Source organism: Equus caballus, chromosome 18 (assembly GCF_041296265.1).
Source record: "Equus caballus isolate H_3958 breed thoroughbred chromosome 18, TB-T2T, whole genome shotgun sequence".
In the NCBI taxonomy this organism is placed as follows: Eukaryota; Metazoa; Chordata; class Mammalia; order Perissodactyla; family Equidae; genus Equus; species Equus caballus.
In genome coordinates this window covers 26730777-26745995 of record NC_091701.1, presented here as the reverse complement: position 1 = coordinate 26745995, position 15219 = coordinate 26730777, and the positions used below count along the sequence as shown (strand labels likewise).

At 38.1% G+C, this 15219-nt stretch overlaps 1 protein-coding gene across 4 annotated transcripts in view; it reads right to left on the bottom strand.

Annotated features, from left to right (window-relative positions):
* KYNU (kynureninase) overlaps nucleotides 1-15219 on the bottom strand; it is a 112904-nt gene that overhangs the window by 88072 nt on the left and 9613 nt on the right. For 3 of the 4 annotated variants that reach the window (XM_001490785.5, XM_070241837.1, XM_005601471.4), the window contains exon 2: nucleotides 14180-14361. The exons of the other annotated variant lie outside the window; for it this stretch is intronic. In XM_001490785.5, coding sequence (XP_001490835.1) covers nucleotides 14180-14348 — 169 coding nt within the window. In that variant the 5' untranslated portion in view covers nucleotides 14349-14361. The remainder of the gene's footprint in view (nucleotides 1-14179; nucleotides 14362-15219) is intronic. 4 annotated transcript variants of the gene reach the window in all.

Below are 15219 nucleotides of genomic sequence, written 5' to 3'. Positions count from 1 at the left end.
GCAAATGAAGTGTCTCAAATTCTTCCTCTTAATCCGTACTGTCCAGGTCTACTCTGAGAAAACACTGAGAGGTGTTCTGCTCTAAAGATCCTGTGATTTTTGTGTCCAGATCAGACCATTTACTGCACTCTCTCTATTAGTCCCTGGTAGGCAGGCTTCCCAACCAGTGATCTTGCTCTAGGCAGGGCAAGGCAAGCCTTTTCTGTAAAAAGCCAGAAAGTAAATATTTTAGGCTATGTGGGCCATACAATCTCTGCTGTAATGTCTCATTTCTGTCACTGTAGCATAAAAACAGCCGTAGGACAATATGTAAATAAATAAATGTGGCTGGGTTCTCGTAAAACTGTATTACAAAAAATGTTTGGTAACCCTGGTTATAGGGTCACTCTCCAAATTCTAGCACAGATTAGGTAGGCTGAGAGTTCATGAATTTCCTCTATCAGTCAAATCTCCATCTTCTGTGAATCCTCCTTGAGCTGGGAATACTTGCTTCCCGTCATAAATCCTCTGTCTTAGTTTGCTGGGGCTTCTGTAACAAAGTCCCACAAATTGGGCTTTACAATAAACAATAGAGATTTATGATGTCACAGTTCTGTGGGTAAAAGTCTAAAATTGAGGGGTTGGTAGGGTTTGTTCCTCTGAGACCTGGGAGGGAAGGATCTGTTCCGGGCTTCTCTGCTTGACTTGTACGTGGCCATCTTCATGTTCACAGGTGTTCTCCCTGCATGGCTCCGTGCCGGTCTCCAAATTTCCCCTTTTTAAATGTCACGTTGGATTAGCACCCACCCTAAGACCTCGTGGTGACCTGATCACATCCATAAAGACTCCATCTCCCAATAAGGTCACATTCTGTGGTACTAGGGATTAGCACTTCAACATGTCAACTTTTAGGGAACGCAATTCAACACACAACACCCTCCTTAAGGGTTCACTTGGCTTCAAATGGCCTAAGAACTTGAGTTTCAGCTTTCTGCAAATAGGCATCACCTCAATTAAGCCTAAGTCAACAGTTTTAAAGCCATTTGTCTGCAAGTCTCATCTCTTGACAAAGTTTGCGATGTGATTTCTATAGAGCTCATGATTCTAGAGATTCCCTTGATTGCTTCTGAGTAACATTTTTTTTAAAATTTTTTTTTATATTTTCCTTTTTCTGCCCAAAGCCCCCCGGTACATAGTCGTATATTTTTCATTGTGGGTCCTTCTAGTTGTGGCATGTGGGACGCTGCCTCAGCGAGGTTTGATGAGCAGTGCCATGTCTGCGCCCAGGATTCGAACCAACGAAACACTGGGCCGCCTGCAGCGGAGCGCGCGAAATTAAGCACTCAGCCACGGGGCCAGCCCCGCTTCTGAGTAACATTTTAATGCACAGGAATGTCCATCATTCTAGACCTTATTAGCTTACGTTTTTAGTTTATTTATATGTTCCAAGTCTAACTGAGGAACCAGTTTCTTTTTTGCTTCTTAAATATAAATCAAAATTTTAACGTGACTTCAGATTCAAAGCTTCTCTCCATCTCCAGCTAGGGGCTAGTTTACTTCAGAAAATTGTAGTCTGGAACAAAAGAACCTGTCTATTGTAGTTTGTTTTGCCTGTTCCTCACTGCTGCAGCCTTTAATTCCTCCAATGGAGTGAGAAAATAAAGGTAAGCAAACTTTAATGTGGCTTTGATGCCTTTATATTAGTAGCTCTTTCCCTTATGACGTGCTTTTTTGTGGGTTCTTTAGAAATCCCTCTTCACTGGAGACCTCCAACCTCCAGTTGCCTGAAGTAGTCAATGCACACTTCAGCTGAGTCTTTTGATCCTACCCACTACCACCACCTCCCACTTCTTACAGTATATTTCCAGACTCTTTCTGCTGATGTTAGCATAATTCAACAAGCAGCCTTCTCAGGTAGCATCCTTTTGGAGTGATTTAAATTCTTCCACTTTTCACGGGGGTCACTTGACTCAAAGGATCATTTTCTGAAGCTCTCTCTTTGCAATAGGCCTAACACTTTCCTGCTCCCAGAGGCCCACCTTCGTTTTCCTCTGGCTAGAAAACTAACACTTTAATTTACCGATTTTGTTATGCACTTCCCATGATTATGATCTCTTCTGGTGCCCAGAAGCAAGAGGACAGAGTGCCAACAAAAGCAACCAGAGTTATCCTATATTCTTAAAACGATCCTTCCTCTGATTAGAGAAGGGTTTCCTTTCTCAGTGATTAATGTACCTGTTCAGCTGCTGCTGTTATAACTGCCCCCACTGTCATAGGATTGACTGGTGGCTACCATGGAAGAGAACGGGAAAAAATGTGTCAGTTCAACAAGAAGATGTAACAATCCCAAATGTGAATGGAAGAAGAAGGACAAAAAGAAGGGAAAATCGCAAATGTGAATCCCAAATGTGGATGCATGTATCAACAGATGTATGTCAAAGATTTTATATGTCAAAGCAAGGATGGATAGAACTGAAGGGAGAAATGGATAAATCCACAATTAATGTTGAAGACTTCAACAGTCCTCTCTCATTAGTTGATATAATAAGTAAATTGAAAATCAGATGGGATATGGAACTGAAAAACACCCTCCAAGCAAAAGAATGTAACTGACATTTATAGAACACTCCGGCAAACAGCAGAGTAAACATTCTTTTAAATGCACAAGCCGGGACGGCCCCGTGGCGGAGTGGTTAGGTTCGCGAGCTCCACTTTGGCGGCCCAGGGTTTCGCTGGTTCAGATTCTGGGCACAGACATGGCATCGCTCATCAGGCCACACTAAGGAGGCGTCCCACATGTCACAACTAGAAAGATCCACAATTAAAATATACAACTAGATACTAGGGGGATTTGGGGCGGAAAAAAATAAAATAACTGCACAAGCAAATAACAGTGGAATAAACATTCTTTTAAATCCACGTGGAGAGTTAACCAAGATAGACTGTTATCCTGGGTCGAAAACAAACTGAACAAATGTAAAAGAACTGAAACGATACAATGAATGTTTTGTGACCACAACAGAATTAAACTAGAGATCAGTAATAAAAAGAAAACTGAAAAATATCCAAATACTTGGAAATTAAACAACACACTTCTGAATAAACATGGGATGAAGACGTCTTTGGGACCTATGGTTAGGTGAGGAGTTCTTTGATATGGCACCAAATGAACAATCCATAAAAGAAAAATATCAATATATTAGGCAACCTTGACATGAAAAACCATTATTCTGCGAATGAGAATTAAAAGATCAGCTACAAAAAAAAAAGATAAGCTACAAACGTTGAGAAAATATTTTCATATTACTTATTTAACAAATGACTTGTATACTGAACATATAAAGAACTCAAAACACAACAATAAGAAAAACAACTCAATTTTAAAAATGGTCAAAAGATTTGAGAGCTTTTTTTAAAGGTGATACATACATGAGCACATGAAACAATTAATACTCAAGTCTGTTAGCCCTTAGGGAAATGTATATGAATACCAAAATAAGATATTACTACACACATTGGCTAAAAAACAAAAGAAAAATAACAAAAATCTGACAATATCAACTGCTGGTAATGATGGCGGAAAAATAGATACTCCTGTACATTGCTAGTAGGAATGCAAAATGCAAAATGGGACAGCCACTCTGGAAAAGAGTTTGGCGGTTCCTCATAAAGTTAAAAGCACATTTTCAGGATGACCCCCCAATCAACTTGTAGTATGCTAGAGCAGGGGTTGATATGTGCCAACTCCAGCCCATGGCCTTTTTCGTATGGCCTGCAAGCTCAGAATGTTTTCACATTTTTAAATGGAAGAAGAAGGACAAAAAGAAGAGAAAATGAAGGTATGTGGCCTGCGAAGAGTAAAATTTCTACTGTCTGACGTTTCGCAACACCAAATCAGTTTGATAAACAATCTGTGTTCGCACAAGATCCTGACATGAATGTTTACCGCAGCTATTCATAATCACCAAAACTGGACACAACTCAAAGGTCCTTTCTGGATGAATCGATAAACAACTGTGGTGCATCCCTACAATAGAATACTATAAAGTAATAATAAAAAGGGGTATTATTGATACAAGTTTGGTGAATCTCAAAGACACCAGTCCCTAAAGACTGCATATAGTATATAATTCATTTTGTTTTTCCCAAAGATTGGCACCTGAGCTAACAACTGTTGCCAATCTTTTTTTTTCTGCTTTATCTCCCCAAATCCCCCTGGTACATAGTTGTATATCTTAGTTGCAGGTCCTCCTAGCTGTGGCATGTGGGACGCTGCCTCAACATGGCCTGATGAGTGGTGCCATGTCCGTGCCCAGGATGCGAACCAGCGAAAGCCCGGGCCGCCGCAGCGGAGCGCGCGAACTTAACCACTCGGCCACAAGGCCGGCCGCAGTATATAGTTCATTTTATATTACATTCTGGAAAAGGCAAACTATATCAATAGAAAAATAGATCAGTGGTTGCCAGAGGTTAGTGGTGTAGAAGAGGGATTGATTACAAAAGGCGAGTATGAAGTTTTTTTGGGGAGGTGATGAAACTGTTCTATATACTGATAGGAGATGTGTTTATATGATTCTACATAGGAGTTAAAATTGGTAGACTGTATACCAAAAAAAAACCAGTTTTACAGAATGTAAATTTAAATGGTAATATTAATAATAAACTCTCCTAATGAACAAGTAATTTATTTTGTACTTCTGTCATTAGGTAAGAAAGGATTCCACCATTCTTTCCTAAGTTGGGGACAGGTTCTTAGATGGGTGGATGAGAGCAGATCGTAGGATGAAGTGGAAAAAAATATTCAAGAAACATTGTGGTCCAGTAGCCTTCTGATAAAGAGAAGGTTGAGCAGGAATAGGAGAATTAAAGAGGACAAGGGCCAATTTAACTGTGTCTGGCTTAAAGAACTGGACTATAGTATTAGTTAAAAAAAACATCATGGCAGAGTAGAAAAACATGTACGAGCTGTCTCCTTCAGACGGGTTAGCCCAGATCCCTATGTTTGAGTCCTTGAACAAGTAACAGCTTGGAGTGGATTTTAGATGAAACTTGAAAGTAGATATTCAAATACTGGCTATAGAAATAGTGGTCCACCCCAAGGGGAATAGCACCCGAACGGGATACAAGGCAGTTTTCCAGGTGCTGAGAATGTTGTTTCTTGATCGAAGATCTTGTTATACAGACATGCTCATATTGTAAAATTCAGAGCTGTGTGATTTGTGCATTTTGCTAAAGAAAAAGTCTGTTTTTCTCGTTACAGTTATTTAGAATGTAATGAGTGAAGACTTTTTTGTGTTGCTGTGTGCCTTATAAGATTAAGTTTCCTAGTGTTATTCTGAGGGAATATTGGTGTCATTTTTCTTTATAGGAATACAAGGCTGCGGTCCCAAAAATCTCCTTGGACTTTGAATATAATTCTGAGAAGAAGCTGGAGAAAAATATATGATCACTACAGTCATTTGCATACCCTCCTTATATATTCTTGTCCAATTGTGAACCTAATAGTCCTTTCTGGGATCTGGAATGGTGAGTGGGATAGCATGTGATGGAAGGACCCTCTGTATTTTGAGAATTTACAAAGGAATACTCCACACACTTGAGGACCAAATTCCCTACGGAAAAGAGCTCACAAGGCCAGGTAAGATCAGACTTTGCCCCACGAAAGGTTAAAGTCTAAACTCTCCTAATAAAAATCTTTCTTTTTTTTTTGAGGAAGATTTGCCCTGAACTAACATCTGCTGCCAAACCTCTCTTTTTGCTGAAGAAGACTGGCCCCGAGCTAACATCCATGCCTATCTTCCTCTAACTTTATATGTGGGGCGCCTGCCACAGCATGGCTTGCCAATTGGTGCCATGTCCGCACCTAGGATCCGAACCAGTGAACCCTGGGCCGCCAAAGTGGAATGTGTGTACTTAACTGCTGCGCCACCAGGCCAGCCCCTAAAAATCTTTCTTTTCCCAGTCCTTTGACCTCAGGCTGTGGCGGGTGTGGTAAGACATTGCCAGAAAGATGGGATGGTTGGGTGAAGACCAGATTTCTTCATGAAATCTCAATCTGAATCATATTGACCTTGAACATTGGGGCCAATAAATCTTTTAAGATTAAGCAAAGAATGTCTTTAGCAACTTACATTATTTTAGGGCCTTGGGTTCCCTGAGGTGAAAAAGGTGGGGGCAGACAATAGATCCAGTATAGATGCTGGCTGGCCCTACATCACATTCACTTCTCTCTCTGTCTCACTCTCTCACGACTTCTTTTTCTTAATGTAAAAGCATAGGCAACCCCTGTCTTCCTTAGACAAAGACATTCCTTTGTTCTAGTATTTCACTCCTTCAATTACTTCCAGAAAAATAGTTTTCCTCCTTGTCATTTCAATAAAGTTGTTAAAGTTAAACTATTAATAAGGCTCTTCCTTTTTTTTTTTCTGAGGAAGATTGGCCCTGAGTTAACATCCATGTACATCTTCCTCTACTTTGTATGTGGGATGCCTGCCACAGCATGGCTTGTCAAGCAGTGTGTAGGTCCACACCGGGGATCTGAACCAGCAAACCCCAGGCCACTGAAGCGGATCATGTGAACTTAACCACTGCACTACCAGGTGTACCCCAATAATGCTCTTTTAACTGCTAAAAGGAAAGGCCTATTGTAAACTCTCTGTGATGTGTGATGCTGACAAGTACTCCCATTTCCTTGAACCTATCTATTCACTTGGTTTGAGAACACCACATTTTCCTCGTTCCCTCTGTCTCTCTAGAGTTCTTCTTCCTTTGTCAGTGCTTTAAATTTTGTTTTTACCAGCCTCTTTTAACTCTAGGTGAGATGCCTGGGTAATATCACCCCCACCCACAGCTTCAACTATTACCTAAATGCTGATGACTCAGCTTTTTATCTTCAAACTGAACTCAACTGCTAGCTGTGCCCTAAATTCATTCTAGTCGTCTTCTATACTAAGAGAGTTGATAGCTTTGCATGTGGCTTCCAATCACAAAAATGATGTTTTATATTCAGTCTTCTTTGCAGAGAGGTGAGGCCATGACCAGACAACTGGCCCATGGCAGGTAGGTAGATACACAATGAGGCTACTTCTGGGAACATTTTTCAAGTGAGAGCACACATGCACTCTTTGTCTTTTCTTCTTTGACCCTACCTGCTTTCTACTGCTTGAAACATAATGGCCAACTTCCTGGACTCTGAGTTAAGACCTCAAATGGCAGAGCAGCAAGAGAGAAAAAAACCTGAGTTCTCTTCAAATAAACAGTTCCCAAACAAGCTATTCATATCAGTAAATGTCACCACTATGTACCTAAGTCAAAAAGTTTGACTCCTACTATGTTTCTTCTACTTAACAGCTTATTCAATACAGAATGCATTCAGGTTTATTCCATGAGTCTTTCAAATATTTCTTGAATCTCTTCTTTTTTTCACCTTCAATGCATTTACTTGGATTTTCACAATTCCTTTTGGATCTTTGAAAAATATTTTAAATCGTTTCCTTAATTCTATTTTTGCTCCCTTCAAAATGATTCTACACTGTTGATGAAATGATATTTGTAATGTAAATACACAATTTTGTTGTTCCAAGCTTAAATATTTTCCACAGCTGTGTCTAAACTCTGCATACATTTCAAACATTATAGAGTAGTTAATAAAAACCTCTCTAATTCTTCAGCCTTATTGCCAGTTGCCCACACCCACCTATTTTCTATTTATCCTATTATATCAATTATCTTCCTTTCCTATTTACCCTATTATATACCCTACTATTTATTACTTACCCACACCCACTTATCTATGTGATATCTTTTGATCATGTAAAACTATTCCTAGAGGTCAAAGCAACTATGCTTTCTCTTCCTTGTGTCTTTGCAAATGCTGTTCCCCCTGAGGGATAAGACCTCATTGGTTGCCTCCACCCTACCTTATGTCTAGATGACTCCACTCATATGCAGAGAAATAAGACAGACTCTACTCTCAGGGAGCAGATAGTCTACTACAAAAGAAAAGATTACAAATAAGTCGACTAAATTGCAGAATACAAGCGCCACGAGAAGTTCAAAATGTCTGAAAAATTAAACTTTTACTAAGAAATCATCTTAATTGTTTTTCTTATGGAAATTAGATATTTAAGTCATTATTAAAATCACATAGTCATAAATATAAGTCTTTTTAGAACTGGTTAAAGCCTTTATTTAACATAGTATTAGCTGTTTATTTAGTTAGTTGTTTTAGTTAGTTTAGTTAGTTAGTTAGTTGATGTTGAAAAGCGCACTTTCTCAGGCTGCATTCACTGACACCTCATACTTGTCACTGTCAGCCTCACGCTGGTTGAGTGAAGAGGCTCTGTGATGTTACACGGGAGCCCCGGAGATAAAGTCAAGCATGACAGTTTCCTATGCCCATTTTATCTGAGAGTATATCACAAATTCAGAGTAATAGTAGCTCTTGTTTGGACAGGATTAACTTTAACTTGCTAAAGTTGGTTGGCGATTGATTCATTTTTCCTGAATATGTGATAAAATTAAAGGAGGGAAATATTTGAGTGTGAAAGGAACAGTGATAGGAACACTGTTGAAATAACTTTTAGGCCCAAGACGGGGCTGCTCCTGCCTAGGGTGCCACAACAGCAAACCCAAACTTGAATAACGTTCAGGTCCTTCTGAATGTTCCACTGGACCAGGAATGCAGTATATTCAGTTAGCGAATCCCCAAATGCCAAGCCAACTCTACACTCTCTCTATATTTATTTCCTTGTTCCTTCTCACCCCAAACAAGTGTGACTACGCGGCCCCACCTATTCAGATGTTTTCTATTTTCTCTTCCTTGTTCTTTATTCTTTATCCTATAAAAGTTTCCTGCCTTCCACCCCGTTTTGTAGTTCTCTGGACCCTTGGAAATGGAGATTGGCCCCTTTATGAAGTGTTAAATAAAGTTTGTATCACCTAAATTGTCTTCTTTAATCATTTCTAAACTATTTGCTTAAAAATATTATCCAAATACAACATACTGCTAAGGACATTCCTTGAGTTAATAATCTTATATACAGAGCAAAATAATAGCAATTTAGTAGATTACTAGCCATCTAGGGCTGGGGGTGGGAAAGGGGAGTGAAGAATGTTCTAAAATTGGATTGTGATGATGGTTTTGCAACTATATACACTTATTGAAAATTATTGAACTGTGCACTTAAAATATTAAGTGAAATAAGTTAGACAGAGAAAGACAAATGCTGTATGCTACCACTTATATGTGGAATCTAAAAAAACCTGAACTCCTAGATACAAAGAACAGATTGATGGTTGCCAGAGGTGGGGACGGGCAGTAGGCAAAACTGGTGAAGGTGGTCAAAAGGTACAAACTTCCAGTTATAAGATGAATAAGTCCTGTGGATGCATTGTAGAACATGAAAAAAAAAGGTAGGTTTTATGGTGTGTGAATTATAATTCAATAGAGTAATTTTTATAATGTAATAGTTTTGAGTCAAAAGAACTGGGCCAGGAGTCACGAAATTTACAATCCATTTCTAGTCCTCTTGGCCATCTACATGGACTAGTCAAATCCACTTAAAATCCCTTAGATATTTAATAGAAAGAGTTGATAAACCTGAGACTTGCAAAAAGATAAATCAATTAAAAAATAAAGTCGATAGATATAAACTTCTTACATGAAGAGGAAATTAAGACAAAAAGCAAAGCAAATGTCCAAGGAGTTTATTAAAAAAAAAAATGTCCAACGCTGACCCAAGAAATGCAAGTTCAAACAAGGAAGGAACAGTTTTTGATTATCAAATGAACAAAGATTTTTAAAATTGTTAATACCCAGAGTTAGTAAAGCAACTGCCTTTATTTCTGGGGGACATGTAAAAGTAAATATAAATCTGGAAGGCAATTTGATACTTTGATACAAAGACCTTAAGAAGTTTGTCTTGAGTCTCTGCAACAGCAATATATCTTTTGGGACGACCCAATATGCTCTCAGAGATTTAGGTACAAGGATGTTGCAAACAGGAATATTTATAATTTCAAAAAATTTAGACAGATCCTTTCCCATATTTATGCCTTACATCCTTTCCTTCCTTTCTTCCTTCTTTTCTTCCTTTTTTCTTTCTTTTTCCGTGTGTGTGTGTGTATGTGTGTGTGTATGTGTGTATATGTGTGCGTACATGTGTGCGTGTGTTTTGTTTTTTTTGGCTATGGGCCTCCAGAACAATGTTGAACATAAAAGCCACACCAGCGTAGTAAAAATAATTTTGACCCTTTTTTCTAACAGTATTTCAGAAAGCATCTAGGAATAGAAGGGAACTTACTTATTCTGATAAAACTTTCTATTAGAAACCCAAAGAAAACATCATATTTGATGGCAAAATATCCAAAAATCTCAGGCTGTTTTATAGCCTTTCCTTAGGTTTTTTTTTTGGTCTATATTCGGAGTCATAATCTTCATTTTTCCAAAACTTGTTTCTTTGTTTTTCATTATTTAGCATTGCTAAAGAACATTTGTTCTAGTCCTTTACAATAATTTGAGGTGCAATGTTGTTTTTAGATGCTCTTGGAAGGTCTTTTTTTAATTCTTTTTTTTTTTTTTGAGGAAGATTAGCCCTGATCTAACATCCACTGCCAATCCTCCTCTTTTATGCTGAGGAAGATTAGCCCTGAGCTAACATCCTCTGTGCCCACCTTCCTCTACTTTATATGTGGGATGCCTGCCACAGCATGGCTTGATAAGCTGTGTGTAGGTCCACACCCAAGATCTGAACCAGGGAACCCCAGGTCTCTGAAGCAGAGTGCATGAACTTAATTGCTATGCTACCAGGCTAGCCCCTCTCGGAAGATTTTAATAAGAAAGGAAGTACTGGATTTGTGAGGAATTCTTGTCTTGTCAAAAAAAAAGAAGGAAATTTCAACACCATCTGCCCCTGAGCCTGGTGCTCTTGCACAGTGCAAACTTAAACAGCCACTGATCTCATCGTCACCTCTATATCCATGAGGTTCACTCCCTTACTTCATTCTCATCTCTGCTCAGACGTCATCTCATCAGTGTTTCCCTCCCAGACTGCCTTGGGTAAAACAGCACGATTCCCACTCTCCCAGCCGTCACAACACTTAGAGCAGTACCTGAGAGTAGAGCATCTATTAAGTTGCTTGTAAATGTGTTTATTCTCTCCTTCCTCATACTAGTGTACGTAACAACCTTGCTCTTCAGTTCACTGATAAACTATTTTGAGAATAGTGTCTTGAACAGAGTAAATGCTTAAGGAATATTTGTTGAAAGGATGAACTGTCAGAGAGTAAGAAGCACCTCGAGTGAGAATAGTGGGAATAGTAGTTAATTGATCCAACTGTCTATGACACCATCCTAAAGAGATCTAGAACAGATGACCGGCTCCCCGCAAAATCTCCAATTTAGTACTTCTGAGGTGGGACTCAAGAACTTGTAAGTTCTAGTAAATTCACTGGTGATCCTCCTACAGCTGGTCAGGAGACCACACACTTTGACAATAACTAATTCAGAAGAACTCTTGGGGTTAATGAAGTAAATTTCAAAAAAAAAAAACAAAACAAACCATTCAAAACTGTATTTTTTGAAAAAATGAAATTGTTAAATTCTTTATTCAATCAATTCATCCTCTTTCCCTTTACATTTCTTTAAGAATCAGCAATAACTTATTCAAGGTTGTTATTTTCTTTATATGTTTTCTATTGGATATCTAATTAGAACAAATTGTTACACCTATAATCAGGACACTTGAGTCAACTTTTAAGTATAATGAAGTGATTATATGTACAATGATATCTTTACCTGGCTACTGAATAAATTATCTCAATGCTTAGAATATTCCTGTGTTGACCTGGTATTCAAAATTCCTATTAAAGTTAAAAGTCTGTAATAAAAGAACAAAGAAATTAACATTCTGGCCCTATTCTAGGTTCACTTAACATAATATTATTTTTGTCCTCAGAAAGACTCTAAACATTTTGAAGCAGTATTTGTCTTTTCCAGATGAGGAACTGTGGCTCTGAGAGGCCACTTGCTTCTCAAAATTCACACAACTAGAGAGTTAGAGGCAGGAATTCACAGCAATCTCAGGCCACAGTGCCTCCCAGGACAGACGCTATGAGTTTTGTCAGTTGTTTATGCCGCAGGACCATTGAGCTGGGACTGGGAGAGATGGATTGGAAAGCAAGTTTCAAAGCATGAGGGGGAAGGTGCAAAAGTAACTAACAAATACTTATTGAATGAAAGTGACTCAACATGAGGATGAAAGATATGTTAGTTAATGATTCTTAGGTTCAATAATGGAAAAAGTAATAAATTCAAAATAGGATTTCAACTTTCTGTATACATGTTCATTTCAACAGTCTTTTGCTCCTGGAAATTCAGGGTTAGACCCTACCTCAATATCCCTAATTCTATTGTATCGAAGAAAGGCGTCATAAGAAAAGAAGGAGACAAAGAAAAAACTCCTTAATGCATCACGCCCAGTGTCCAGGAGGTAGTCATTGCTCATAAATGTGTGTCTAGATGTGTCCATTATTTAGCATCATTTCCCAAGACATCTCAGCCCAAGCTGCAGCCACAATTGTCCACTAGCCATTTTCTCTCCTCAGTGTTTCTGCCATGTTCTCTCTGTAATACTATCATCCAACCTCATTGAAAGATTTTGTTTGTATTTTTGTTTGTTTATTTTGTTATGTCTGTTTCTCTTGTTACTCAGGAAAAGGAATAAAATAACATTTTTTAAATTCTAAGGAAATTATACCTTTAATAAGTGTCATAAAGTTCTAAAGCCCTGATTCCCGATTTATGCTTGTTGCGTGCTGAGAAGGCAGCTTTAAGCTCTGTGACTATCCAGGGTTCTGCTGTCATCTCTGAACTAGGAGTTGATCAAACTTCCCAGGCAGCCAGCCGGTAGGCTAGAGAGCACATTGGGGCAGAGCTGACTTGTCTCAAGTGGATTACAGGCATTTCAGAGGACTTCCGCGCTGTGTGCTGCCTGTCACTGGGCACCTTCCCTCCCATCGCGGCAAGAATAGCCCTAGACTTAACTTCATCATTTTTCATACATTAATGGTTCTTCTTTCCCTTTAGACACAAATCAAAATGTGCTTTCATTCTAGATTCTAGAAAGACCTAGATTTTTCCTGTAATCTCAGATCACTTCACTATAGCCCCGTTTTATTTGATCTCATATAGCTGCCATTTTTATCGGTCTCCCTCAACTGATATTAAATAACTTTAAATTGGATGTAGGGCTTTCTCTTATTTCATCCTTCCATAATTCTACAGGGTGCTATCTTGTGTTACATAATAACATATAAGCCAATAAGACGGCTATGTGACCCACTCTCAACCTAAAATTATATTAGCTGATGCTCTTGGGTTATAAAAGTATCAAAAATTATAACTACCTCATTTAATCTGAAGAAAAATGGAAATTAGGCTCTATTATAAAATATGTGAAACCCATTGTGGTGGATCAATTCCATTCAACCTGGTAAGCTTTTTCATTGATGTAAAATGGAGCAAAGCCAAATATGAAAAATTGTTTTCTATTTTTATACTTCTGCTACCTATGTTTTGTTTTTCCTAAACAGGACATCCTCAAAACCAAGAAAAGAGTCAGCTTACTGTATTATTTTTTAAAAAAGTGCAGTATGCATTTCTTAATCCTTGATTCTTTCTCTTTTTTTTCTTTGGTAAGCCTTATATGTGTCATCTTTACTCACAGCACACAAAGATGGCGATTCACATAAAATTGCTCTTAGTATACCCAAGTCCCAAAATAATATTCCCTCTAACACAAATATCATGCTATTATAACTAGGTGCTACGAAATAAGGGATATTCTAATACTGTATTGAAAAGGAAGTGTTTTGAGCTCTAAGTGCTTAGAGAACAAGTAAATGCATCTACCTATAATTTTCAATCAGTCACTCTATTGTTCAGAGAAGTAGATGACAGTGTAAGAACCCTGTAAGTGTTTTATTCAGAAAAGGAGAGGAAACATAAAGAAGCTGAAGCTAAGGTAGGCTGACAGGTTGATTTAGTAGTAGCAGGAACCTGCTGTTTTTCAGACACAACTGTAATGGCTCTATTATGTAACAGAACAATGACTTTCAAAGATTTATGATAAACACGTGCAGTAGCAAAAAGAAATTAATAAATTGATAAAAAAAATAAAATCCTTTTCAGTATTCTTACTCGGAGGCAGATCCTGCATTTTGGGGATATAAAAATGCTCCCTGAAGTGCCTCAGCTCATCTTCCTCATCGAGGCGGAGGGCAACCCTCTCATCTGCTGGGTGACATCGAAGTTCAGATGCAATGCGTTGCACTGTGTCAGCTGGTAGCTCAAAGGGTGAGGGCTCCATCACAAGCTGTTCTCTAAAAGTGAAAAAAGATAATCTTGCCACCATCATGGTTTTCTGCAGAAAATTGGCCTTTTAGATAAAACGGCTTTTGTTTCAACTAAGATTCCCACCATCCCAACCTCAGGAATAATATAATTAACCAAACAGCATTAATCCCATGCCTGAGTTTTCCTCATGGGCAAAATAAAGAAAATAATAGTAACTTAGGGATATTGAAAGGACTAAATTAGGTAATGGTGGTCAGGACAGGGTAAATATTCAATATATGTTAGCTCTTTCTATTTTTTATTTTCTGGAAAATGGACCAAATTATCTACTTTCAAACATATATAACTTCATCAATTTTTTCTCTAGATGTCTTACTAGGAAGTAACAGTAAAGATGGTTTTGTGAAAAGGGTCGGAAAACAGTGCCCCACCTAGCTTGTTTTATTCCCTATCCCATCTCTACTATCCCACTGCCAATGTTTCTTGGATTATAGTTTTCAAAGTATGGACATAGACGGTAGAACCTTAAGAAATTCTTTATTGTGAATGAAAATATTGATGAAAAAGGTAACTTTACGTTAAATTATATTAATAATTTTTACCACATGAAGACCAAAGAGATCTACCTGCTGCTGATAATGAGAAACTTCTCTTTCACAAACACATATACCATTTTAAAACCAAGCTGAACCCTGTGGTGTTTCTTGAAACCACTCTCTGCTCCCTTTAATCATCATTTAACATTTCCCACCTTTTTGGAAAGACAACTTAATTTTCTGAAGGAGGTAAATTACAATGAAGCTTTAAATATCTGTTTATAGACTTCACTCAAGTTTTACATTTGTTTATTTATATTTCCCAATGTTTTAGTTTTTTGAAATTGA